The sequence below is a fragment of the Heterocephalus glaber genome, unplaced genomic scaffold (assembly GCF_053883595.1).
Source record: "Heterocephalus glaber isolate CG9 unplaced genomic scaffold, H.glaber_assembly_v1.0 deba00000738, whole genome shotgun sequence".
Taxonomy (NCBI): domain Eukaryota; kingdom Metazoa; phylum Chordata; class Mammalia; order Rodentia; family Bathyergidae; genus Heterocephalus; species Heterocephalus glaber.
In genome coordinates, this window is record NW_028258161.1 from 1,579,552 (window position 1) to 1,604,927 (window position 25,376).

The 25,376-nt window shown below is 44.8% G+C and overlaps 2 protein-coding genes across 2 annotated transcripts in view; one reads left to right on the top strand and one right to left on the bottom strand.

The window, feature by feature from the left end:
- Positions 1 to 25,376, bottom strand: part of Rxrg (retinoid X receptor gamma) — a 246,360-nt gene that overhangs the window by 160,517 nt on the left and 60,467 nt on the right. The gene's annotated exons all lie outside the window — the stretch shown is intronic.
- On the top strand, positions 52 to 21,076 carry Lrrc52 (leucine rich repeat containing 52). Its single transcript, XM_004865182.3, has 2 exons — positions 52 to 1,048; positions 20,627 to 21,076. Exons 1-2 carry the CDS (start codon positions 427 to 429, stop codon positions 20,950 to 20,952), a joined length of 948 nt encoding a protein of 315 aa, XP_004865239.2. The 5' UTR covers positions 52 to 426; the 3' UTR covers positions 20,953 to 21,076.

A 25,376-nucleotide genomic window follows, 5' to 3' on the forward strand; every position in this document is an offset into this window, starting at 1 on the left:
CCCCACACCACCCAGAAGAAGAGGTGAGGTGTCTCTGGCCTCCGCCAGGCAGTCTCCTGAGGCCGCTGACATCACAAAGGTGTCAACTGGCAACCTCACTGTCATGTGGCTCTCCCCTGGCTCCCCTTCACTTCAAAGGCAGGGAAAGGGTGAGACCTTTCAAAGCCGCCAAGTGGGCCAGCTTCCAACAGCAGTCTGGGACTGAGTGAGCAGCAGAGCCGCGAAGCTGGGCGACAGGACATTGGACCTTGCGTTTCAGCTCTGCTCAGTTCTCCTGTAATGGAAAATTGCTTTGGACAAAGCTAGAGGGTTACAGTTCTTTCCAGCGCCCCGCCCCCACCCCACCCCACCCCTCGGCAGCCTTTGGATCAGAGGGACGGACTGTGACTGCAGGAAGGTGGAAGAGGGTAGTCCTGGCTTTTTACTATGTCCCTTGCTTCAGGCCCTGGCCCCGGATGGTTACTCTTTTCCTTTGGAATGGGGCTGGTATCGGGATCAAAGTGTCCACATAACTGTCTGTGTCAAGCCCAAGAAGTGAACTGCACAGCGATGCACTTGACGGAATACCCCCCTGACATCCCCCTGAACACCCGGAGGCTGTACCTGAACAATAACAGAATCACCAGTTTGCCAGCCATGCATCTAGGACTTCTCAGTGACCTTGTTTACCTGGACTGTCACAACAACCGGATTCAAGAGGTGATGGATTACACCTTCATCGGGGTCTTCAGACTCATCTACCTTGACCTCAGCTCCAACAACCTAACCTCCATCTCCCCCTTCAGTTTCTCGGTGCTCAGCAACCTGGTGCAGCTCAACCTTGCCAACAACCCTCACCTATCATCTCTCGACAAGTACACCTTTGCCAATACCAGCTCTTTGAGGTACCTGGACCTCAGAAACACTGGCTTGCAGACCCTGGACCATGCTGCCCTGCACCATCTTGCAGTACTCCAGACCCTGTACCTGAGTGGAAACCCCTGGAAGTGTAACTGCTCCTTCATGGACTTCGCCATCTACTTAATAGTGTCCCATCTGGACCCCCCAGGTGAGGGCTGATTGGGTGTGGTTGGAAGAGGACGTGATAAGAGTAGGAGGAATTGGTCCTAGAAAAGCTAAAGGCAAAAGATGGTCCCATCGGGACAAAAGCTGACTGAATGCAATCGGAGGGCCTTTGAGTTGACTGGTGAGGCAGTAAGACCTGGTAGTTCTGGAATAGGAATCCAAAGAGCCAAGTTTCATTCTAACCTTGGCATCTACTAGTTGGCTGCCTTTGAAAAAGTCACCATTTCTCTGAGCCTCAGTTTCCTGATCCATAAAGTGGGTACATTATTGAGACCTACTATACAGAGAGTTGTTGTGTCAAATAAAGTGATGTATGTGGACATTTTGTATGTGCATACAAAGTAATGCAGGGACACTGTATTCCATTGTTAAACTGTTCTCATCTATTAATTCAGTGACAGAATTTTTCTGGGGTCTGAAAGTAAATTCAGTGATTCATAGGCAATAGAGAATCCAATAGGAGTAGGAAGTACAGAAGGGAAAGTTCAATAGAAATGGAAGAAGAGATGTGGGAGCTACCTGGACAATGAGAGAGGAAAGAGAGAAGGCAGGCGGCCTGCGCTAGCAGCTTTGTGCTGACCTCACAAGGAAGAAGCGAATGGCCTGAATCAATGGAGAACAACCAGGTCACAGGGCCGACAGATTCCAATCTCACTGGCAAACAAACTCTCAAGTCTTACCTGGGAGCTTTCTAAGCAGGTTGCTGCCACTCTGACCGCTGTCCCCACCCCTTAGCCAGGACCCCAGCAGCACCCCAGTGACTCGTCCCCTCTTCTTCCCGGGGACTCCATTGTCCTGTCCTCACCCTCTCTTCCCCATCTCAACCAAGAGCGCTGTCAGCTGGCAAAGTCAGAGCTCCAAAGAAATGAGAAATAACTCCTCGTGGAAAGCCCAGTATGACGTTTCACCCATGGGCAATATCCTAGGATTGTTCTTGGCCAAGAAGATAAACTTGCAGAGGAACTGGGGGAGAGGGAGCCGAGTAGTGAGGGCAAGTAAAAATGTGCCCTCCTGCCCTGCCCTCCCAGCACGTATCTTAAAAGGTCCTCAGAGTGAAGCCAGCAAAGATCCTAGGGGGCAACACTGAAGGAAGCACTGAGAGTGACCAAAGCGAGAGTAAGCACTGTGAGAGAGAGTGCCTCCTTAAATTTTGTGCCTTAGACACCTGGCCCTACTGCCAGAAGCTTCAGCTTGAGTTGTTCCTATAAACCACGAGGAACTAACACTGTCAGACCATCTTCTTAACTCTACTAAGCATAAAAAAAGACAGGAGCAATTATTGTGGCCATCACCTTCTCCAAGAGCCAGGGATAATACCTACTTTTCTCTATCACTGGTGCCGGGATGGTTTGAGAGCTCTCTAAAGGAGGGTGGACACTAGTCATTCTCACACATTAAATGTAGTTTCTAAGTGGGATTCACCCCCATTGGTGTCCAGGCAACCAGTCCCTGGAAGGGCATTCCCCTCTCCTGGCCCTCCCCACACATACATATTTTCCTTGAGTGATCCAGGTCGGGTTGCAGGGGGACCTCCTACCCTTGCTGAAAAGAGTGAAGTCACTTGGCATCTACCTCTCTCATGCATGTCCCTTAATCAAATTTCTCCTTGTATAGTTGTGTCTTCCCAGAATTTTCAGGCTACTTTGGACTCTTTGACTCTTCAGTCCAATCCATAATTGTACAGGATTATAAACAAGGTCTGTTTCAGTGTTTGTTTTCAAAGATATCAGGAGGAAATACCTATTTTATGGAGATTATTAATTCCTCATGAATGAAGAGTCTGTTTTTTTGGGTTTTTTGGGTGTTTTTTGGTACCAGGGATCGGACTCGGGTCCTTTCGCTTGTACAGCAGGCGGCGAAACCGCTGAGCTAAATCCCGGGCCCGAAGAGTCTGTCTTTTGAAGTGGATGGACAAAGCTTTCATCCACAAGCCAGTGGGACTCCACACATGCACCACAAATGCCAATCTGCTCATCTCCCTCTTCTGTGTTGTGGCCCAGAGGAACCCTCCAGGCCACTTCGTGAAGAAATACGGGGCCTCATTTTTCCAGTTCAGCTTTGTTGTCTGCTAAAAAACAGGAATGAGTCCAAGGCGAGACATAATTTATATGCTATAGAACTTTGCAACTGAGACAGTTTTTTCACACATGGCCTCTCATTTTCTTTAAGCATCCCATCAACCTTGAAATTTTGTGTCTTTGTCTTGTGCAAGGGGCCAGGACTGGTATTTTTAACCTTTTCCTTAAATGAGAAAATAGACCAACTCACCCTAAATCACACAGCTAGTAAAACACAAGAAAATGATTTTACACTCTTGATTTCAAATCAGGTCTGGATTAATCAGTCAGCTCTCTGTCAGTATGGCAAATTATGTGAAATAATCAACTTTGAAAAGAGGGAAGGTTTATTTTGGCTCACAGTTTTGGAGGTTGCAGTCCATGGTTAGTTGATCCATTGCTTTTAGGCCTGTAGCAAGGCAGTACATCATGGCAGGTATGTGCGGCAGCTGAAACTACTCACATCATGGTAGTCAGGAAACAACAAAGAGACAGAAAGTGGCCAGGTCCCAATATCCCCCTCAGGGGCACACACCCAGTGACTTGACTCCTCTGATTAGTCCCCACCTCTTAGAGGTTCTCCCACCTTTCAATACTACAACAGGCTAGGGACCAAAGTTTTATCTCATGACTCGCTGGAGGACATTTCAAATCTAAACTACAAATTCTTTTACTAAGAAACCATACTTTCTCCTAAAACTGAAAAATCACATGATACCTATCATCTTATAAGTCAATTTAGTTAATAAATGTAAGTCATGTTATAAGATTATGGCCATAGAACCTAACCATCAGCTTTATTTCCTACCTGGTTACTTCTCAGAACATACCCCAAATCACTTACATTGTGTAACAACCACTATCATCATTACAATATTTTCTTGAAAACTCAGATTTCACCCCAATTCACCCAAACTCCAAAAAGATGAACCTAACTTTAGTGTTCACTCTCACGGTGGACTTATTCAGGTTAATCCTTTCTTCCCATATATATATGCACACATGCATACAGATAAACACACATATAAGAACAAATGTACATACATGTGAATAGATATGTATATACAAATACAAACGCATGCTCAAACTATACATATATACACACATTACATACACATATAAATATATAGATGCACACTCAGACACATATACATATACACACAAAGTTGAATATACCTAAAGTAAAATTCACCAAATTTCTCCCTTGCCCTTTAGACAGACCTCAATGTAAGGGAAATTATTTATTTCATTTGACTTTCATATGATAATCCTATTGGATGGAAATATCTTTGCTATTGACAAGTTTTCTTGGTGAACTTTGAACCTACAGCCCACCTACTTTATACTACATTTACTATCAGAATGGTGATCTTTGAAGATATTCTAGAATGGAGCCTACCCATTGTTCCCAATGTGCCCACATTTTAGGATATAGGAAGAATTTTTGTGAAATAAGCTAAATAACCAGTTTGTTCATAAATCAGACTCCAGGCGAGGCCAGCCTGGGATCCATAATGAGTTCAAAGCCAGCCTGGAATGTATAATGAGACCAAAGAAAGGAAGAAAGAAAGAAAGAAAGAAAGAAAGAAAGAAAGAAAGAAAGAAAGAAAGAAAGAAAGAAAGAAAGAAAGAAAGAAAGAAAGAAAAGAAGAAAGAGAAAGAAGGAAAGAAAGAAAGAGAGAGGGGGAGGGAGAGAGAAAAGAAAGTGCAAACAGACTCCAATTTAAAAGCAGATTTGCTTTAGACCCAGGGAGATACTGTACTTTAGCACTGGGAAGTTTTACCAATGGTGCAATATCAAAGGCAGTAGGACAATGAGATGCAAATATGTGTGTGTGTGTGTGTGTGTGTGCGTGTGTGTGTACATATATCACATATATCACTTGTAAAGCAAGGCAGGGAAGTAACAGACTTCCATGCTACCTGTCAGTATCTGCTTATTGTCTACTCTGTGCCAAACAAGTGCCGATGGATACAACTAACTCACAATCCCAGGGCTGTGTATAGAGATTCATATGACTGTGGGTCACTGGCACTGTAAATGTCCCATGGTCCAGTTAGACAAAGCAGAACTAAACAGAACAAAGAGAGGCCAGCATATTCCCAGTCATGCACTTTGGCCAGCCTCTGTTACAAGTGATGAAGGACAGCCACCATGCAGTAGCAGACCCTGCCATTAAGAGCTCAGTTTCAAGAGTGAAATAGGCTTGGGTTATAATCCTAAACCTACTTCCTATCTGTAGGCCATCAGATAAGTTAGTTAACCTCTCTGAACTTCAATTTCCTCATCTTTAAGACAGATTTAATAATAGAACTGCCCTACCCAGGGCTGTCGTAATGATGAAGCAAGAACTTTTGTGAACTGCTATTATCATTTCAGCCTGACATACCATAAGCACTCGATAAACAAATAGTTAGCAGACACAGGAAAAATACAAGACACTATAGAGTAGCAGACACCAGCCAAGCAGTTCACTGGACAAATGGACTTTAAGAAGGCTCAGGACACACGGACCTAAAGGATGATGTGCTCTATTTAGGAGACAGGACTAAAGAGATATATAGGTGGGGATGCAGATAGGATGTGGAAAGGTGAGTAGCAGGTCCTAGGAGTCTAATTTCTAAAAGAATGGGGAAAGTGGAATCCTGGAAGGAGTAAGGTATTAGATAAATTATAAACACAAAGGTCCAGACCCTGGTAAGCCAAACCAGAAGCCTAAATCAGGGCTTCGTGTCAGTCTGATCCATGAGACTCAGGGCTGGCCTGGCCCCAGAAAAGTGGTTGCTCCTGAGTCACCTGAATCTGGATCTTAATGCACTACCTAAAGCAAGTCCCACTGCCAGAGGCAGGGATGGATGGACAAGCAAACAGCTTTCCAGGGATGATGGCAAGAGAGGTGACATAGCCTTGAGAGAAAGAAGACATGATGTGGTATAACTTTGTCATTTAAAAGTATTGAGCATTATCTTTGCTCCAATACCTCCCTGTCTCCTGCCTGCCACTGAGTTAAAATTAGCCATTAGAGAGTCACTCCTTTTGGGTCCCCAGAAAGTGTCATGATCTTGAAGAGACCCTGAAAAATACATGAACTCCTGGGGAGAATAAAGCAAGTATTCCTAAACCTTGATCAGCTCTCTTAATCAGAGCGAAGCGTGAGTTCTTGAGAAATCTAATCAGCTAGGATTAATCCTGCAACAGTGGGGAACCTCAAAGGACACAGAAGTCCTGGAAGGAAATGAAGAAGATATAAAAGAAGATACGAGGGCAATAATATGTTCTTTCTCACATTTTATCACATTTTGGCTCAGGGCGCCCCCTATAGAGGGGCTGAGGAGGAAGCCAAATGTTTTGTTCACCTTATTTTATCATAAGGCAACACTGAACAGGAATATTGAAACTTTCCCAAATTGGCAAAAGATATGAAGCTTTAACTGAAGGTGTGAATCAGAAGAAACCCTCCAATGGCATATTAACTAGACGTACAGAAAAATGTTCAGACTTCTAAGAGTTCATATATTCACCTTCCAAACCCAAAGCAGTACAGCAAAAATGGAGCTCCATTGTGTCAGTTGCCAGAGTGCTCTGTGGAGCCCTGATCAGCACAGAGTTAAAACAGATCCACACATTCCATTTCCGTTTTAGCCCAAGTCAGCAAGTAGATAATTCCTGGCTGAAGCTGTAATTTTCCAATCATTAATGTTATTTGAAGGTGACAGTGGCAATAGAGCTCTTCCCAGGATATTTGCTTTCCCTAGTAGGACAGGGTTGAATGCATCTCAGGATGCTCTGGAAAACTCACTGAACTCTAAACTCCTAGACATAAGGAACCCAGTCCCTTGTATCTGCTTCCCTCCACCTCCAAAGTCTGGCCTAGCACTGTCCAAGAGAAGTTTCTGCAGCAATGGAGCTACTTTATATATGTGGTATCAGCATAGTAGTCACTAGCTACATATGGCTATTGAGCTCTTGAAATTTCACCAGTAAAACTGAGGAACTGAATTTTTAATTTTACTTCATTTCAACTCACTTAAATAGTCACACAAGGTTCCTGGCTACCATATTGGTTAGAGCAGCCTTCTAACATAGGATGTGTAAGCGGGAACTTTAGAATTCAGTGTTCTCACAGGTGAGTGACTAGAGCATCTAGCCCAGTGTGGAGACACTCTTGTCATTGAGTTCGACACCTTTCTCCAGTGCCATATGTCCTTGCTACGGGGTACATCACAGTCTATGCAACGCTGAAATACTTACTGTAGGCTTACATGTGCCCAACATTGTAACACCATAACGGGGCGGTTTTCTCATGGAGAAAGAAGTCCTACTTCCTGTCTTCAGTGAGAAATACAGTGGTACGAAAGACACAAAATGGAGTTGAAAGTCAAGAAGTCCTGTCCTGGTCAAAGAAATGTCACTGTGTGACTTTGGGAAAGTTACTTCTCCACTTTGAGTCTCACTTTTCTTGTCTTTAAAATAAGGGAACATGTTTCAGTACTCTCAAAGGTCCCTTGAGCTGGCAGGCTACAGACCTAAATAGAAGATAAGACCCACGTGATGTAAGAGAGGAGCAGCAGTCAGCAGACAGACAGGGCCCCCGGGGAGCACACTGGGGATGTGTAGACATGCTGCAGTGGAGGGATTCCCAGTGAAGAGGGTTACTGTCACATAACAGAGGTACAATCACGAAGCAGACAGCCCCTAACTCCTGTACTCTCCCACCACCTGTCTAAGCATCCTCAGTTTGGCTAGGACAGTGCCTCTACCCCAAGGACTCGGTGCTCATTATGGTTTAGATGTAGAATGTCCCTGCAAAACTCTCATATGCTCAGAGGTGAGGCATTTGGAAGGAGAGCAGATCATGTGTGTGCTGTATTCATCAGTGGATAAATTCACTGATGTGTTCAGAGCTCAACGGGCTCTTAAGAGGTGGGGCCTGGGCAGAAGCTGCAGGTCACTGGGGGAGTGACCTGGAAAGGTCTATCTCCCTTCCCAGCTCCTCCCTTACACTCTGCTTCCTAGCTGCCATGAGGTGAGGAGCTTTCCTTCACCCAGATCCTTCACCATGCCCTTCCTGCCTTGGAGCCAGCTGACAATCGACTGAGTCCTCTAAAAATTGTGAGCCAAAATAAACCTCTCCTCCCTTCAGCTGTGGGTGTTCTCCCATTGATGAGAAAAGTAACTAAGACAGTGCTTCAGTCTGTCCTACCAGGCCTGATCCTCAAACAGTGGTTCTCAAAGTCTAATGAACTCAGAATCCCAGGCCTCACTTCCTAAGGTCCTGATTCAGTGAGCTGCCAAAGGAGGTGTCCTAAGAGAGCTTTTCAGAAACCCTATGGCAATATGCTGTGTTCTGGAGGTTCAAGGCTGCTCCAATTGGCGAATGAATTAATTTGCAGTGAGATGCTGATGGCTAATCATGTTTTGAAATGTCTCCCTCAGGGGCATTTGCAATTTGACAGAGAACAACAAGAAATAGTGAGAACACAAACAGGCTACCATGCATAGGAGTGGAGCACTTTGAGGACAGAGGGCCCTTTGTGTCAGCCCTTAAATGAAAGTCCTTAGGTGTCCTAATGGGGCCTGACAGTGGGGCCCATGCATCAGAAAGGAGTATGGACAATGGTGTTGCAGAGGCAGGTGGACAAAGCCACTCGGGGACATCTGCAGGGAGCAGATGGGCTGGGTCATATGTTGCTTCAAGTCCAAGTCATTTTGAGGGCATTTTGTACAAAGAACATCTCAGTTTCATTCCAAGGCCATTTCATCCTTATTCAAGGCTGCTCTAATAGGGTAATGGCCCCATTTCAACCCACCAAGTACAAAGTCAGCCACAATTGTGCCAAAACTTAGATTACCAGAATGAATTCCAGTCCTTGCACTCTTCCACCATTAATGCTAACCCATCTCCTCCGTCAGGGAAATTGAAATGAAGTGCAGAGGCCAAGAAAGGAGAACAGCTGGGCAGCAGAATGTCCCAAGGCTGTCAACTGTTCTGCCGGCTTGGCTCCCCTACCTTACAACAAACTCCCTGGCCTCATCGCTCTTTCCTGCAAAGAGCCATGAAGAGCAGCCTCCTGAGGGTAGCGAGGGAGCTGAGAGGGGAGCAGCCAGGTCAGTCCTCTCTCATTCATCCCATCCAAGAACGGATGGGAGTGGCAAGCATCAGATGATCCCGACACATTCCCTGACCCAGCCCAGTTGAATTCCTAGGAGTAGGTGATCAAAGTTCTCTCAGGCTTAGAAAGGCCAGACCCCTACACATAGCTCCTTAGATCACCCAGCATCATTTAGGCCTGTGGAAGGCTCAGACAGTGGAAGGCTGGCCAAGCAGCCAACCACAGTTCTCTCCTGTCTAGAGGTGAAGAGCTCCCCACCTGGAGGAATCCAGCAGACAGTAGATGCTGCTAGAGAGGTAGGGGTCCAGCCACCAAGGATGTTGAATGATTTTCTGGGAAACACGTAATGTATCTTGAGAAGCTTTGGGAGGCAGGCATGTCTAAGGCAGTGCTATGTAGGAAGGAGGCTCCTGCAGAAATCCAGGTGAGAGTACGGTGGCCCATAGCAGCAGTGAGGATGGAGAGGTGTAGACAGGTCAGAGGAAGCATTTGGAAGGCAGAAACAACAGGACTTGGGACTGAATCAGAGTCTCTCACTGTTCCTGGTACTTCCTTCATAACTTCTAGCATAATACTAAGGAATAAATTTATATTAATTTAATGTCTGTCTTTGGTGGGATGGGCAGTACTGAGGATTCAGCCAGGGCCTTTGCACTGAGCTACATCCCCAACCCTTTTTTATTTTTTATTTTTCTCCCAAGTCACTAATTTGCCCAGGCTGGGTTTGAACTTGCAGACCTCCTTTCACCTCCTCCCAGAGAGCTAGGATTACAGGTGTGCACCATCACAACCAGCTTGTGTGTTTGTCTCGATAGACCGAAAGCTCTAGAAAGCATATCTGAGTCTTCAGAAGCTAGCACAAGACCTGGCACAGAGAAACTCCTCAGTAACTATTTATTAAGTAAATGAATGAGATATAAAAAATAAATGGAAGGGAAAAATCAAGGCCAGCTCCCAAGGCTTTGAATTGGACAACTGTGGGGGCTTCACGGAGACAGACACATGTGTTAGTCAGCTTCCTGTCACTGTAATGAAGTACCTAAGACGTCTAATGAAGAGAAAAAGGTCATTCTGGCCCACAGTTCTGGAGTTTTAGTCCATGATCAATTGGCCCCATTGTTTTAGATCTGTGTGAGACAGTGAATCATGGTGGGAGTACATAGTGGAGAAAACAAGCCAGGGGGCAAACCAGGGATGAGGGTCCCACAGTCCCTTGCAAAGGCAAACTCCTAGTGACCTAAGGACTTCCACTAGGTCCCACCTCCTAGTGGGACCTCCTACCACCACCCAATAGTGGCGCATCTTTAACACATGGACCTTCAGTGACACTCAACATCTACTCTAAAGTTCTTGAAGAAGGCGAAGTGCTCAGCCAGTAAGGAGAAGCCAAGTCCCATTTTGAACTTGTTGAGTGGGAAGTTCCTGTCTCAGCAGCACATGGATGTTCTGACCTAAAATTCAGAATAGAGAATGAGGCATAAAATATATATTGGCAGATCATTGCTTCAGTGGTGATCACTGAAGTCAAATTGAAGATGTCATCAGCCAAGGAGGAGTTCAGCATGAGACTATAATAAGGGCCAGGCACAGAAACTCTGGGGATGCTATACAGTAATGCCTCAGTTCACTAACACTTCTGCCCAGGAACAGAAGCACTTGACAAAATTTGTATCTGTTCTTGAACTCCATATTGGGTGATGAACACAACTGTGGCATCTTCCCCAGAACTGTGGAATGAATTAAGTTCATGAACTGAATACCACTGTGTATGGGAGGGTGAAGAAACAGAGTGTATAGATTATTTTATTGTTTTGTTAAAAGTAGAGCCCACTTATTCAAAATTGAACTCTCATATCTAAGCTAATGTCCCTTATTTCTACTTTTCTTATACTTATAAAATGTTTCTCGAAAGGAAGCTTTTGCTAACCATGTAGTATGTAAGGCAGAAGCAGCTAGGGAGAGGAAATCCGAGAAAGGAAAGTTCATGGGAGCCAACAGTTCAAACAGTAGGAGCAGGTTAGATAAGGACCGAACACCAACCATCAGTTTCAACCACAGTGAGGTCCCTGATGTCTGGAACAGTTGCAAGGATGGCAGGAGTGGACCCCAGTCAGTGGTGGGCTGTGGAAGAAACAGCAAAACAAAGAGAAAGCAACGTAAGCTACCCTTCTAGGAAGTTTGGCTGTGGATGGAAGGACACAGTGTGATCCATAGAGAGGACTGTGAGTAAAGAAGGACCATTTTTTAGGAGAAAAATACATGTAAGTATTTGTTTCCCTGCTGATAGGGAGGAGTCAGTGCAGAAGGGAAAGGCAAAGACACTGGAGAGAGGCAAATAATTGCTGGGGGAGTCTGAAGGGTCAGTAGCAATGGTCCCCAGAGCCAGGTGAAGGGGTCACCCATGAAAGGGGGCATCACCTCTGTGCTCCGGGACCGCAGAGCAGGAAGCAAGAGTAAACCTAGATGGGGACAAGTGTGATCACGTGGGACAACTACAACTGAAGTAACCCTGCTGAGAAATGCTACTTTACTATAAGTGAGTTAAAAATCAAAGAAAGACCTTGCATACCTAACATACAGTTTCACGTGATATTTTCTATGACACTTCCGTATCACCAGAAGTGATTAGCTGATGATAAAACATCCCTTTGTTTTTGAGATGCTCACCTCCTGAATGAGTGAATGAAACTAAAATGATCTCTGGATTGAGGTCACCTGGATTTTAATCTTCTGCCTGTCTTTTCTCAACTACTTGACTATGAGCAAAAATCTCCAGGGTACTTGTCTGTAAAATGGAGATCAAACTACCTAGTTCTCTAGAATTGTTGTGATAGTTAAATGAAATAATCCATATGAAAATTTTAGAAGTGCATTAGTAAGCATTCAACTACTGCTAGCTATGAGTGCTGGTGTTAAAATGCTGAAATAGTCCACATCCCAGTTGCCTGGTGGTGATTCTGAGTGCCACAAGGGAGGCAGGGAAGGGCAAAGAAGTGTGGGCTCCAGGCAGAAACACAGTTAGCAGATGCTGTCCTGCTGGGGTCACTGTCCACAGGGGATCTGAACAGGGACACCATGGGTGGAGAAGGGTCTTTCTACACAGAAGGAAGAGCAGATGCAAAGGCCCTGGGGGGGGGGGGCGGTGATGAGCTTGATATATTCAAAAGTAAGAATGGGTTGGACCAAGGTGATGGAAGGTGGGGAGAAAGGAATACAGTGAGACAGAAAATTAGAGGCCAGATCACCCAGGGCCGTCATACTTATTCTAAATACGGCGAGTAGTCAGGGAAGAGTTTTGAGCATGGAAGTAACATGACATTGACAGGTTGCTCCCGCTGCTGCATGGAGGAGAGATTGTAGGAAAAAGCAGGGACACAAGTCAGGAAACTAGCATAGTTCAGGAAAAGGACCACAGTGGCCAGGGCCAGGGTAGTGGTCCAGATGATAAGAGTTAAGAATCAGGGCCGGGGATTTAGCTCAGTGGTTTCGCTGCCTGCTGTGCAAGTGCAAGGACCCGAGTTCAATTCCCGGTACCAAAAAAAAAAAAGAGAAAAATCAGTGCACATTGTACAAGTAGGACTAACGGTATTTGCTTTTGTTTGGAATGTGGGATGTGAGAGAAAAGAAAGCAAAGAGCACCCCCATGTTTCTACCTGGTCCACTGCTAGATGCTGGTGCCCTTCAGCTGCTGCGGTTTCCTTAAATTGCTTGTTGTCCATAAGAACAACTGTGCACTGTCTGGATTTTCTGAGCAGATGGATGGTTATTAAGTATGTCCAGCTGGAAGCCAAACTGACTAGAAATGAGTTTCCCTTTAGCTCCCAACACCCACCACCCCCACCCAATTCCTCAGCCTGTCACTCAGTCCCTCACCTCACCCCAGCAACACCTACTCAAGAGGGTGGCAGCAGAAGCTTACCCAGGGGTGGAGATTAAGTCATCAGAAGACTTTACACTTTAAGTCTTGTTTTATTGGTGAAATGAAAGGTTTGATCTTATGCTGACAGAATTCGAGGTACTGACAAGCACATGAGAAGATATTATGTGGAACAGGAATATCTTTGCCACTACATCATACTCAAGCACCATAAACTTACACAAAAGACCAGTCCTGACACCTAAAACACCTCTAAAGCTCAGGAATAATCAGGTTGAACTTGCCAAACTTCCAGGTCTCTTCTATATGTTGCATAAGTCTATGAATCACATTTAACCTTTACAAAACTATAGCTTCCTATCCAGGAAAGGAAAAAATCAAGCATACCAGGTATAGCTGTGCTTTGTACAAGCCCAAATCATCCAAATCCTCAAGGTATCAAAATGCCAGGGACAGTTTAGAATAAGAGTCAGTACATGTTTTCTGTAAAAGGGCAGTAGTAAATATTTTAGGCTTCATAGGTCTCTGTTGCAACTACTCAACTTTGTTATTAGCATGAAAATAGAATTAGAAATATGTAGAACATATGGCGCTTGGGCTGGGGATTTAGCTCAGTGGTTCTGCCACCTGACTCAAAAGCGCAAGGACCCAAGTTCAATCCCCAGTACCAAAACAAACAAACAAACAAACAAACAAAAAGAACATATGGCGCTGACTATGAAACTTTATTTACAAAAACAGCAAACGGGCTGAATCTGGCCTCTAGGCTACAGTTTGCTGAGCCCTGGCTTATGCCATCATGGGTCAACAGCTGGGCAATGAGGAAACTGAGCTCCAGGTAGGCAAAGGTAGAACTCAGTGGCAGGAGCAGAAATGCTCCGAGGACCGTGCATGAGGATCTAAGAAGGGGGTTTTGCCAGTCAGCTGGCTTGTGTCTATTGCTTGTGTCTCAGGAAGTGTCTCCTCTGGACTACTTAGAGTACAGCAGAATGCAAGTGAACCTTCAAGTTCTGACTGGGCAATCTGTCCCAAACAGCAAGCCAAAGACACAGAGTTCAGGAAGTACTATAGGCGATCTGACCAACAATCTACCATTCTTTCACATCTGCTTCCAACAACATTTATTGAGCATCTTCTGTGTGGCAGGTGTCAGGATCCAAAGGTGAATAATAAGGGTCTCTATCCCCAATTACCACTATCAAGCAGTAATTGGAGAACAACAATAATTACCTTTTGAAGTCATGCCTGCAGTATTTACATCCTCAAGGCTCCTACCTTTGTTTCCTTCTCTGCATACCAAGGACAGAGGAGCCTTACCCCTCTCTGTGGTTCCAAAGACCATCCATTCCTGCCTTAGCAGCCACTTCACATCCACCATTCACTGACCCCCCTCCCCAGAGCCATGGGTGTTCACCTAATGTGGAGTGGTCCAAGGCTGGCTGACCTACCTGTAATCTTGCACTGCCCAGATCCCATCCTCCCTCTGAGCATCATGTCAATGAGCGTGACTGTGACCATGTCATTGCTTGGTAATATAAATTGGCATTTAATTCATTCAACAAAACACCTTGAGCTGTAGTCTGTGTTAGGCATTGTTATAGGTGCTAAGGGTAAAACAGAAAACAAAACAGACAAAAATCCATATGCTCAGAGTTTATGATCAAGCAGGTGGAGGCAGATAAATGAATGGGTGGTAAATTTATTTCTTTGACAAATCCACAATTTATAGGGAATAAAAATAAGCCAAATATGCCTGTAATCCCAGCACTCTAGGATGCAAAGGCAGGAAGAGCACTAGTTTGAGCCAAGCTGAGGCAAATTAATGACTTAAAGAAACCCTGTCTCAAAATAAAATAAGAGCTGGGGGTATGGCTCAGGGTGAAGGCCCTGGATTCAATACTTAATACTGGAAAAACAAAAAGCAGGAGCAGGAGGTGATGGACAAGGAGTTGGAGAAAAAGGTGGAGAGAAAGAAGAAAAGGAAGAGAAAGAAAAGAAGAAGGGGAAGGACGGAAGGAAGGAAAGAAAGAAGAAAGAAAAGAAGGAGAAAGGAAAGAAAGAGAGAGAAAGGAAGGAAGGAAGAAAGGAAGGAAGGAAGGAAGAAAGAAAGAAAGAAAGAAAGAAAGAAAGAAAGAAAGAAAGAAAGAAAGAAAGAAAGAAAGAAAAAAGAAAAGAGAAAAGAAAGACAGACAGGTAAGGAGGAAAACAAAGCATTGTACATCTAATGGTGCTCAGGCAAACAAGGCCCTAACAAGGAGAAACTGGGGAATTAGGCAATTTTCTAGGTTCCGGGCAGAAGCTAACAGAGTGCTCAAGCCAAGAAAAATTGAGTGGAGAGGTGCTTAGAGTGTTATGGAGAAGAGGCTGCCTTAGTCACTTCCTCTTCACTAAGACAATACCCAACAACTACAGTTTAAAGGAAGAGAGGTTTATTTGGGCTCATGTTTACAGTCCATAGTCAGCTGGCTCTGAGTCAGGAATGGCATGGGTGAAAGGTATGGTGAAGGAGAGCTGCTCATACCATGGTGGGTGGGATACAGAGAGTGAAGGAAGGAGCTGGGGAGGGAGATAAACCCTTCCAAGTCATGCCCAGAGTGATCTGCCTCTTCCAAGGAGTCCTCACTTCCTAATAGATCAGCTACAGAAGCTCTGATGATCCAGTCACCTTCCAAAAGGCCGACCTCTGAGCACTTGGAGAGACATTCTGGATCTAAACCATAATGGAAGCCTTCAGTCCCATCCTCTCCCCACATATGCCATACCCTTGAGATTCATCTGCACAGTCAGCCCAGATGGCTCCTAAGCCAGTGCTGGGCAGGGGGACTCTGAGAAGCCTGCATAATGCTTGCCTCCCTGGGCACCATGCCCCTGGGAACCTGTAGGAGACCCCTTCCCAGAACTGTGGTCCTTTCTTCAGGCCAAGGAAAGAAGCAGTTCCTTCTATACCTGGTGGGTTCAAGACTTTCCTGAAGGGAGGCCTCCTGGGTTCCTGCACTACATATGTCTCTGGGCCACAGAAACTCTGGTTCTTCCATGCATCTGGTTCTGGAAGACATGTTTTCTACTTTTGAGCAACATGCTATGTGCAGAAATATACAAGGTGTGGCTTATGCTTCCTTACTTGCAAGAAGGTAAGCATTAATAACATCTGTAACTATACCCAGGAGCTTTAAATAGGGCAGATATCCTGAACCCACTAGAGCAGGGTTGAGGGAAGGGACATCGTGGGGCCTTGACCCCTGTTTATAATGAGAATGGGGACCTCTGGAATTGTACAGTGCACAACAGCACATGGTTGCCCTGTATGATAGGCAAGGAGATCAAGAATGCCAGAGAGGGAAGAAGTGATATATAGTTGATTCACTGCATAGCGTGGAGATATTTAAAACTACTCTCTGAGATGTATCCAGTACTCCAGGATCAGTAGATGGAGATCTAATCTTAAAAGTTATCATTGCAGAATAGGAAAATAATATATGACTAACAAACTAAAAGAAAGGAAAGAAGATAATTTAAAAAGAAGCCAAAACTGAGAGTAAAGGGACATGGGATAAATGAAATGAATGGAAAACAAATGATAAGTTATGAGATGCAAACCCAAATGTGTCAGTAATTGAATTAAATGTCATTGGACTGAAAACACCAAGTTTACTCCCCTGGATGAAAACAAAACACAGGTAGGTGCTGCTTACAAAAATATACCTTACATATAGGAACATCAAAAAATTAAAAGTCAAAGAATGGAAAAAGATACACCATGCAAACACTAACCAAAAGAAATTCAACGCGGCTATACTAATGTCAAGCAAATAGCTGAAGTAAGAAGCATTACTGGAGAAAAAAAGACATTGCTCAATGACAGAAGAGCTTATGTGCCAGGAAGATGCCAGAGTTTTAACTTTCTATGCATCTAACTACACAAAGTGTGCAAAGCAAAACTTGACAGAACTGTATGGAGTAGACAAACACACAATCATTACTTGAGACTTTTACATACTTCTCACAGGAGTTAATGAAAAATAAGACTAATAGTAATAAGAGACAACAGATGTTTATAGATTAAAAAGCCCTTAAGAACATAGATCTGTATACAACCACTGCCTACCTGCTATACATAGAACAATGTACTAACAAAAACAGAATACATATTTTTCAGAGCACTTGGAAAATTTACTAAAATTGGTCTATTGCTTAGCCATAAAGGAAACTCAAGAAATTTCAAAAGAGCAGAATTACTGTACAGAGTATGTTTCTGACCATGGTAGAGTTCAACTAGAATTCAACAATAAAAATATTACCACAAAATCCACAAATACTTACAAATTAAGCAATTTAGTCAATGAATGACAGTTCTTGTTAATAAGAACAATAATGATCAGACATGGTCTATGCCTTCAAGAGGTAAAAATCTATCTGGTAGGAGAGAAGAGATGCAGAACAGAAAGTGGCCACCGTATTAATGATACAAGGAAATGCTATGGGTGAGCTCAGCTGTGGGAACAGTCACACGTCCTCTGAACTATGAGGGCAGGTGCTTGGGGACGTTCTCCTTGGAGTAGAGACTTTTAGGCTAGATCTTGAAGAACGGGAAGAGCATGATTGTGCAAAAACTGGAGAAAGAGGCAGCTGATAGAAAAAGATCAAGGTAAGGCACAGTGGCACACACCTGTCATCTCAGCACCAGACTACATAGTGAGTTTGAGGCCAGCCTGAACTGCATGGCAAGAAAACCAAAAGAGAAAAACCGAAAAAGAGTAGTATATCAAAGCATAACGTCTGAGGGCAAGGGCAAGAGTAATCAAAGAATAATACACCTTTTAATTTGCCTGGCTTGCTGGGAGCGCTGAGGAGTAAGATGGCAAAGGAAAACGGAAGGTGCTAAGGGCCTCGGAAGGCCTTCCAGCCTGGGAGATCTGGAGATCTGGGTGTTATTCGGAGGCCCCCAGGACAGTCAGGAGGGCTTTGAAGGGAAGGTAATCTGGCAGGAAAATGTGAAATGGGCCAAAGCTGGGAAACTGGCAGGGAGAGGGGAGAGGACAGCCAAACCCTCAGCAGCAAGGAGGCATGGGGTGGGGGGGCGCTGAGCAGTAGAAAAACCCAAGCCTCCCTCTCCCTCCCAACACAGCCACCCACACCCCTCACTTAACAGCAGCCTAACAATGCATTAAAATCACTACCTAATTGCTCCTTTCAAAGTTAATGCTTCAAAATGGGGAAGTGTGTGTTTAATGTTTAGTCTCATTTCTGCCGCCCAAACCCCAATTTAAAAGCCAAATCTGCTTTAAAATAGAATGAGCTAAACCCCCCTAGACACAGCTCAGACCCTCTGAGTCCCACCCACGTTTTCCTTTCTCAGATGCATCCTTCTCTGCGTATTCCCGTGTGTCTCAGTCCAGGCAGGTGACCTGAGCCCTCTCTGGATGGATTCCTAAACAGTTCCCAGGAGCTTCGTTCCCAACCCAACACAACAGTCTCCAGGGCAAAGCTCAGAAGTCCTGAGCCCTGCTGACTGGAAAGAGGTCTCGGCACCATTGTTTCTGCCCCTTCACATCTGTGCACTCCGGGTTGGAGCATGCTCACCTGAGGGCCACTGGTCCACACTCAGTATAGAGGAACTTCCTCTCCCCTCCGCTGTTATTGTAGCAGACAGTGAGTGTGGCTTCCCCTCAGGGTCTACAACCTCCTCCCCTTGTGAGTCTGCAACAGCACCACACACCTCAGGCATTGTCCTACTGGCTGCAATTTCTTTAGCTACATTGACAGAAGCACAGTGGAGCAATGGCATTCAGGTGAATGCACACTGCTCTTTCCAGACGCCCAAACCCCTCTGCCTCCTCCTCAGCCAACTCCTTCCAACTCCCCTGCTTCTAGCTACTACTTAAGGTTCCCCCCACCCCCACTGAAGCTGATTTCCCTAAACTCCTGGTGACCAAGGACACTGATGCTTTCAGGCTATGGGCAGTTCCTTTCCTGAAACTAGAGGAAGTTTCTGTCTGCAGCATTCTGTTTGCCTCTCCCACTTCTGCAGAAAAGCCTAGTTGGCTCAGTCCTGGTTTTCTGTCTTCAGCCTCATACCAAATTCTGTGGGTTAGCTAGAACTTTCAAGTCACAAAACCTCTTTGATCCCAGTTTCCTTATTTCCTTTAGGATGATAATAGCATGAGCATTGAGGTTTTTATAAATGAACAAGATAACCTTGTAAATCACTTTGCATGGGGTAAAAATTTAGTAACTATCAGCTGCTAACATGATTTTGATTGTGGCTATCTCAAGCCCTGGCCTGAACCCTGAGCTTGAACTTGTCTAGGGCATGCTGGATGTATTCCCATATGCACCCCAGCATCAGCATGATGAGTATGCAGAGTTAGAAGAATGCAGGCCTGAGGGTGGCACTCCAAATATTCTACGAACCTGGCACAGTAGCCAGCCTTCTTAACTGCGTCTATCAATCCTGCCACCTACCCTAATTATAGGTGTCATTCTTTGTACTTGTAAGATGAGAAAACGGGCATTCAGAGAGAAAATGAAGGATCTCGTGACATTTACAAAACTGGTGAGTGATGGGCTCTGGGTTGTTTGAACCCTGGTCTGTCTTGCTCTAGAACACACTTCTGCCTACGTACTGAAGTCCATGGTGCTACACGTAGGAGTTACTCAGAGAAGTAACCCGGGAATTGAGTCAGCCATTAAAAAGGCCTGGAGACTTGTGTGGTCCATTCATGTGATCAGCCAGCAGATGCCAGCAGCACCCATAACCAGTGAGCTGTTTCTCCTGCTGGTTACCTCTTCACCGGGGCTCCCTGGGAGAAAAGCGCACCATTCTTCCCTAAAGCTGAGATGAGTAGTTTGTGATGCTCTTGGCTGGCGCTAATGGTCCCTGGCTGGACTCAGGAACAAGTGAAGAGAAAGTGACAAGATGAAAGGGAAAGATGTGGTCAAGAAGAGGGGAAAATGTTGACTTGCATATGAAAGGAATTACTGAAAAAAGTACTTTACATTGCCATGGCAACTTGCATCATTAAATTGCAAAAAAAAAAAAGTATATTGTTTTCTATCTTTAATTCAAATAAAGCTTATAATAAAAGTTTAAAGAAAAGAGGGAAAAAGGGGGAGATGATGAACACCGATGATGGTCTGGGGAGTCTTACACTCCACGGGAATCTTGCTTAAGTTTCCAGGCTCCCAGCCCCTCTTGGGGTCTCTTTTTCCTGAAGATTCCTAAGAGCCAAAGCCCATTTTCACGGCCTAAATGTATCAGAATCCATGCACAGTGCTCTTCAAACTTTAATGTGCTACTAAATGCCCTGGGCATCTTGTTGAGATGCAGATTCCGAATCAGGAGGCCCAGCATGAAGCCTGGGGTTCTGCATTTCTGACAAGACCCAGGTGATGCTGCTGGTCCACAGACCACACTGGGCTGCAAGGGTCCTCACAGCCCTCTGGGTCCCCTTTAGCTTAAGACTGCAACCCTCCTGTTGTTTGGGCGCCCTACCTACTGTGTTTTTCTTCCTAGATAATGAAAATGCCACGTGCGTGGAGCCCACAGAGCTGGCAGGGTGGCCCATCACACGCGTGGGGAACCCACTCCGGTACATGTGCCTCACGCACCTGGACCGCCAAGACTACATCTTCCTGCTGCTCATCGGCTTCTGCATCTTCGCCGCTGGCACGGTAGCTGCCTGGCTCACCGGCATGTGCGCAGGGCTCTACCAGAACGCCCGCCGCAGGGCCAGCGAGGACGAGGCCGAGGCCGAGGCCGGGCACAGAGCGGAAGTCACCGGGCAGATTTTTCCAACCAAGGAGAGATCGGGCCAGGGTGGGTTCCCTCAGCTGATTTAGCAGCCAGGGGCCACTCTGCTGTGACTTCTCCAGCTCCCCGCTCTCTTGCCCTCCCCACATCACCACCGCTGAACTTTTAGACAATGAAGCCTCCCGGCAAAATAAACAAAATCTTTGGTGATCATTTCAGAGGGGGTCCTTTCCGGTAGCACAAAGTCTAGAAAAATGGTTGGATGCATCTGGATGCCAAGGAAGCCGATACCAAAATCAAGTCGACCCATGTTTAGTGGCCACCAACTATGTCCCCAAACTAAAGGCTGGCGGGAAGGATACAAGAAATGCAAGATTTAAGAAATTCCTATGGAAGCAAACCTTTTGGTGGGGAAAGTAAGGTTAAGATGCATCTCCACGGGCCATCTTCACACTCCAACTCATTGTTGCCATGATTCCCATAACGTCAATACGGCTTCATGGTGAGAAAATGAGGCCTGGGCAGCTTAGGTAACCGACCTGGAGACCCAGCTGGTAAATAATACATCTCCCCCAAGACCCCATTCTCTCTTCACATGAAGCTACCTCCCTAGAAAACAGTTAGCAACACAACCAAGGGTTTATCCTAGAAACCTTGCACAGAACCAAGGTGTAGGGCATGCAGAGACAGCCACCATTTACTGAGTGCTTACCTAGTGCCCAGCATCACACCCCGCTTTGAACTCATTTTCTCACTGCCTTCACCCTCCCACCCGCCAAGCCAGCAGCTACCTTCACGTTGCTGAGGTTTAGAGATGTGTGGTAACCAGCTAAAGATCACACAATTGGCCAGAAAGAATCAGAGCTATTGCTGAATCCTGGGCTGCCCAACACCAAGGCCAGAGGTCTGCGCTTTACGAACTGCTGTCTTTCGTGTTTGCTCAACAGAATAGCCAAGTGCACATGGCTGCAACCCAGCTCTCAGGCCATGGGAGAGAGGAGTGGCCCGACCTGGGCCCAAAGGTCCATTCCGACCTTTCCTTTGCTCTCTACCCAGATCAAATCATGATCATACTGAAGGAGCAGATCAAAGTTCCCAGCTTCGAAGCCAGCTGACCCTAACACCCCACCCACTGGGAACTGCATGTGACTCTAAGCACTTTTCCCCAAGTTTGTCGGGTGCACTGGTTAGGTCTTAGTCACTTTCTCCTAGCTGAGACACAATACTTGACACCTGCAACTTAAGGGAGGAGAGGTTTATTCTGGCTCATGTTTTTAGTCCACAGTTGGCTGACTCCAAGGTAAGATGGCATGGCAGAGGTGCATAGTGGAGGAAAGTTGCTTGTGGCATGGAGGCCAGGAAACACAGAGAATCAAGGGAAGAGCCAGGAAGGAAGATAAACCCTTCTGGGTCACACCTACCATGACTCACCTCTTCTGATCCAACCCTACCTCCTCCCAGTAAGGGAGCTATAAACACCCATAATCCAGGCCCAGGGATTTAGCTCAGTGGTTTTGCTGGCTGCCTCACAAGCTCAAGGTCCCAAGTTCAATCCCCAGTACCAAAAAAACACCTGTCACAAACACCCATAATCCAATCACCTTTCAAAAACCCTGCCTATGATCACATGAGGCTTTGGGGGGACATCTAAATATAAACCATAAGAACATGGATCTTGAATCAGGAACTGAGTTCCTGGCCTTAAGTCTGTACTCAACACTACGTGAACTTCGGCTTGGGCTTCCAACTTATAATGATGACCTCAATAGTATCTCTGTCTCAGCCCACAGTGTGGGGAAAAAATTTGGCCAGCTGTTCCTCAGACAGAGGACTAATACCTAGAATACATCAAGAACTCAAAAAAATCAGACCCCTCAAATGTGATGGGCATCTGAAATGAATAGATGTTTCTCAGATGAAGCAGAAATGACCAATAAATATATGAAAAAAGTTCAACATCACTGATCATTCAAGTGATGCAAATTAAAACAATGCTGTAATTCAAGATCACCCCAGAAAGAATGCCTATTACCAAGAAGTCAGCCAATAACAAATGCTAATGGGGCTTTGGGGAAAAAGGAACCTGGAAATCAGTGTGGAGATTCCTCAAAAAACTAAAACTAGAGATTCCATTTGACCCAGCTATTCCCCTTCTTGGTATCTTCCTAAAAGAATTAAAAGCATCATACCATAGCAATATATGCACACCCATGCATATAGCAGCACAGTTTGTAATCACTAAATCTTGGAAACAATCCAAATGCCCATCATTGGACGAGTGGATAAAGAAGATGCAGGGGTCTTTTATACAATAGAGTACTACTCTGCCATGAAGAAGGATAAATTTGAGACACTTCTGGGTAAATGGATGCACCTTGAGACCATACTCTTAAGTGAAATAAATCGAACCCACGTGTTTAAATACTGAATTGTTTCTCCGGTGTGAGAAAACAAAAGTGGAAATAAGGACCAAAATGTACAATAGATATTGGGAAATGGGAAGAAAATGTTCAAATGAGAAGGAGAACAAGGGAGGGGGAAGGGAGGAAGGGACAAGAAAAAAAAGAATAGAAGGAAAAATAGAAACAAAACTTTTGTAAATAAGGAGGGGAAGAGTGGTCAAAGGGAGGTGGGATGGGAAAAAAGAAGAGGAAAGATACATCTTGTACAGGTACAAATTTCCTATGATGAGTATGATCATTATCTATATATAAAATGCACCAATAAATATTTTGCTTCAAAAAATAGTTCCTCTCTCTCTCTCTCTCCCTCTCTCTCTCTCTCTCTCTCGGGTCTTGCTGTACTGCCCAGGTTGGCTTTCAACTCCTGGGCTCAGTGATCTTCCTGCCTCAGCCTCCTACATGCTGGGATTACAGGTCTATACTGCCACACGTGGATTCCCCTCAATATTCTCTATTGACACAACATATAGACTGGTGTCTCACACAAAGTAGGGGCTCAATAAATGTTTCTTATTGTACTCTACTTAAATTCCAACCCACCAAGCATTCCTACTTTGTTATCTTGAAGTGAGAAGTAAATGTGAGCAAGTTATTTAACTTCTGTGTGGCCCAGTTTCTTGTCTATAAAGGTAGCCATTGCAGTGCTTATATCACAAGACAAATTGAGACTAAAATGAATATCAATTTATAATAAGACTAGTTTCATAAACTTTTTACTATGGAATAACTTTAGACTTATAGAAAAGTTACAAAGATAGCACAGGGTTCCCATATATCCCTGTCCAGCTTACCTTAAAGTTATCTTACAATATAGTAGTGTATTTAAAAACACTAATAAACTTACATTGGAATACTACTATTAACTAAACTAAACTAAACTTTATTGAGTTTTACCAAGCCGGGTGTGGTAGGGAACACCTATAATCCTAGCACTCAGGAGACTGAGCAGGAGGATTGCTGCGAGTTCAAGGCCACCCTGAACTACATAGTGAGACCCTATCTCAAAAAAATAAAAATCAAAAAAACTCATACTTTATTGAGTTTCACCACCAGTTACCCAATGCCTTTTTCTGTTTCAGGATCCAAACCAGGATATCACATCAACATTTAAAATATTTTTGGAGAAATAATATATCCAATATTTACTGGACACATCCATATTTCAGGCATTGTTCTGTGTGTATGTGTGTGTGTGTGTGTGTGTGTGTGTGTGTGTGTGTAATTGAATCATCATAGCCTTACAAAGTAGGTATCATTATTATTCCCATTAGATCATCAAATGAAGGCCTGATAACTTGCTAAATATTGCACAGTTAGTAAAACCAGAATTCAAGCCAGTCCTATTTGATTACAGACTGTCTCTTCCAAACCACAAATCAATACTATCTCTCAGGAAACTGAACTACCAAGAAAGTCATGACAAAAGAAATCAGAATTGTAATTTTTCACAATAGCTTTTCCCCAAAGATTGTGCCTCTGTTTTCTCACAATAACTCATCCCACAAAAATGTACTAAGCCCCTGCTCTGTTGAGACCTGAGAAGGAAGGCCATAGTGGACAGAGAGTCACTCTGCTCAAGGAACTTCGGTGTGGTTTACTTGGCCAAGACAAACTGAACAGCCAGTCTCAGGACAGTGTGAGTAAGCGGCAGGCACAGCCATGTACGGGAATGCAGGAGGGACACCGGAGTCTCAGAAGGCTTCCCAGAGGAAGAGACATCTAAGCTGAGGCTGCAAAGCTGAGAAACTGGCAAAGAAGAGGTAGGTGACAAGAAGACTTTCTAAGCAACAAGAACTACAGGTACGGAAACCCAAAGTGGGACCCAGCCTGGCATGTCATTGGCTACAATATACAGAGTAAGGGAGAGAAGAAAAGAGGAATAATGACAGAGAGCAAGGCCAGGCCAGACCTTGACAGCCTTAATGGACATTGTGTTAGCCAGGGTTATGCAGGCAACGGGCAACGCTGCTGTAGGAAATAAACCCCACAGTTTCACTGACTTGCTCACAAGGCCACATAAAGTCAGGTGAGTAGGGCAGCCCTCCTCCATT

What these genes read in the sequence shown, in the direction of transcription:
- Lrrc52 (XM_004865182.3), top strand. Translation starts at nt 427, where the DNA reads ATGTCCCTTGCTTCAGGCCCTGGCCCCGGATGGTTACTCTTTTCCTTT. An exon ending in GTCCCATCTGGACCCCCCAG is followed by an intron (nt 1,049 to 20,626) that starts GTGAGGGCTGAT and finishes TTTTCTTCCTAG; the next exon opens with ATAATGAAAATGCCACGTGC.